We start from the raw sequence: 525 nt of genomic DNA on the forward strand, positions 1-525 counted from the left end.
CGGGGGGGGGGGGTGCGTGGGTGGGGGCAGCCCGGGCCTGAGTCACACCTTGAACACATGAGGCACGATGGACCGGTGGTGGCCGGACCAGGCCTGCTTCACCAGGTCAGCATAGGCCTCCGCAATCTCACCCTTCATGCCCAGCGGGTTGCAGAAGTTGAGCTCCTCCAGGTAGCGGTTCTTGAGGAAGTACTCAGTGAGCTGCGGCACATTACTGAGGCACTGCAGGAGGCAGAGCCCAGCCAAGTGAGGCAGAGGAGAGGCGAGAGGGGTGACCACGGTGGAGACAGAGAGAAGGAAGCAAAGAGGAAGGACAGAGAAGGGGGGCAAGAAGGTGGGGGAGAAAAGGCGGCAGCATTTCGAGAAAAGGAAGAATGTGGTGACAAAGGACAGAAGAATCCAGAAAACAGGGGCAAGTGGAAGGAGATGGTACTAATGTTTCAGGGAGGACCGTGGGCACATCAAGTCCGACCTGTGGGGCCCCAGCTTCCAACCTGACCCCATGCCCTGCAATGCCCCCCCCCC

The 525-nt window shown here is 60.4% G+C and overlaps 1 protein-coding gene across 4 annotated transcripts in view; it reads right to left on the reverse strand.

Moving 5' to 3' along the window:
- Window positions 1-525, reverse strand: part of USP11 (ubiquitin specific peptidase 11) — a 15,870-nt gene that overhangs the window by 5,918 nt on the left and 9,427 nt on the right. For all 4 annotated transcript variants that reach the window (XM_040632461.1, XM_040632455.1, XM_040632465.1 and 1 more), the window contains one exon: window positions 49-222. In XM_040632461.1, coding sequence (XP_040488395.1) covers window positions 49-222 — 174 coding nt within the window. The remainder of the gene's footprint in view (window positions 1-48; window positions 223-525) is intronic.

The sequence above is a fragment of the Ursus maritimus genome (genome assembly GCF_017311325.1).
Source record: "Ursus maritimus isolate PB19 chromosome X unlocalized genomic scaffold, ASM1731132v1 scaffold_X1, whole genome shotgun sequence".
Taxonomy (NCBI): Eukaryota; Metazoa; Chordata; class Mammalia; order Carnivora; family Ursidae; genus Ursus; species Ursus maritimus.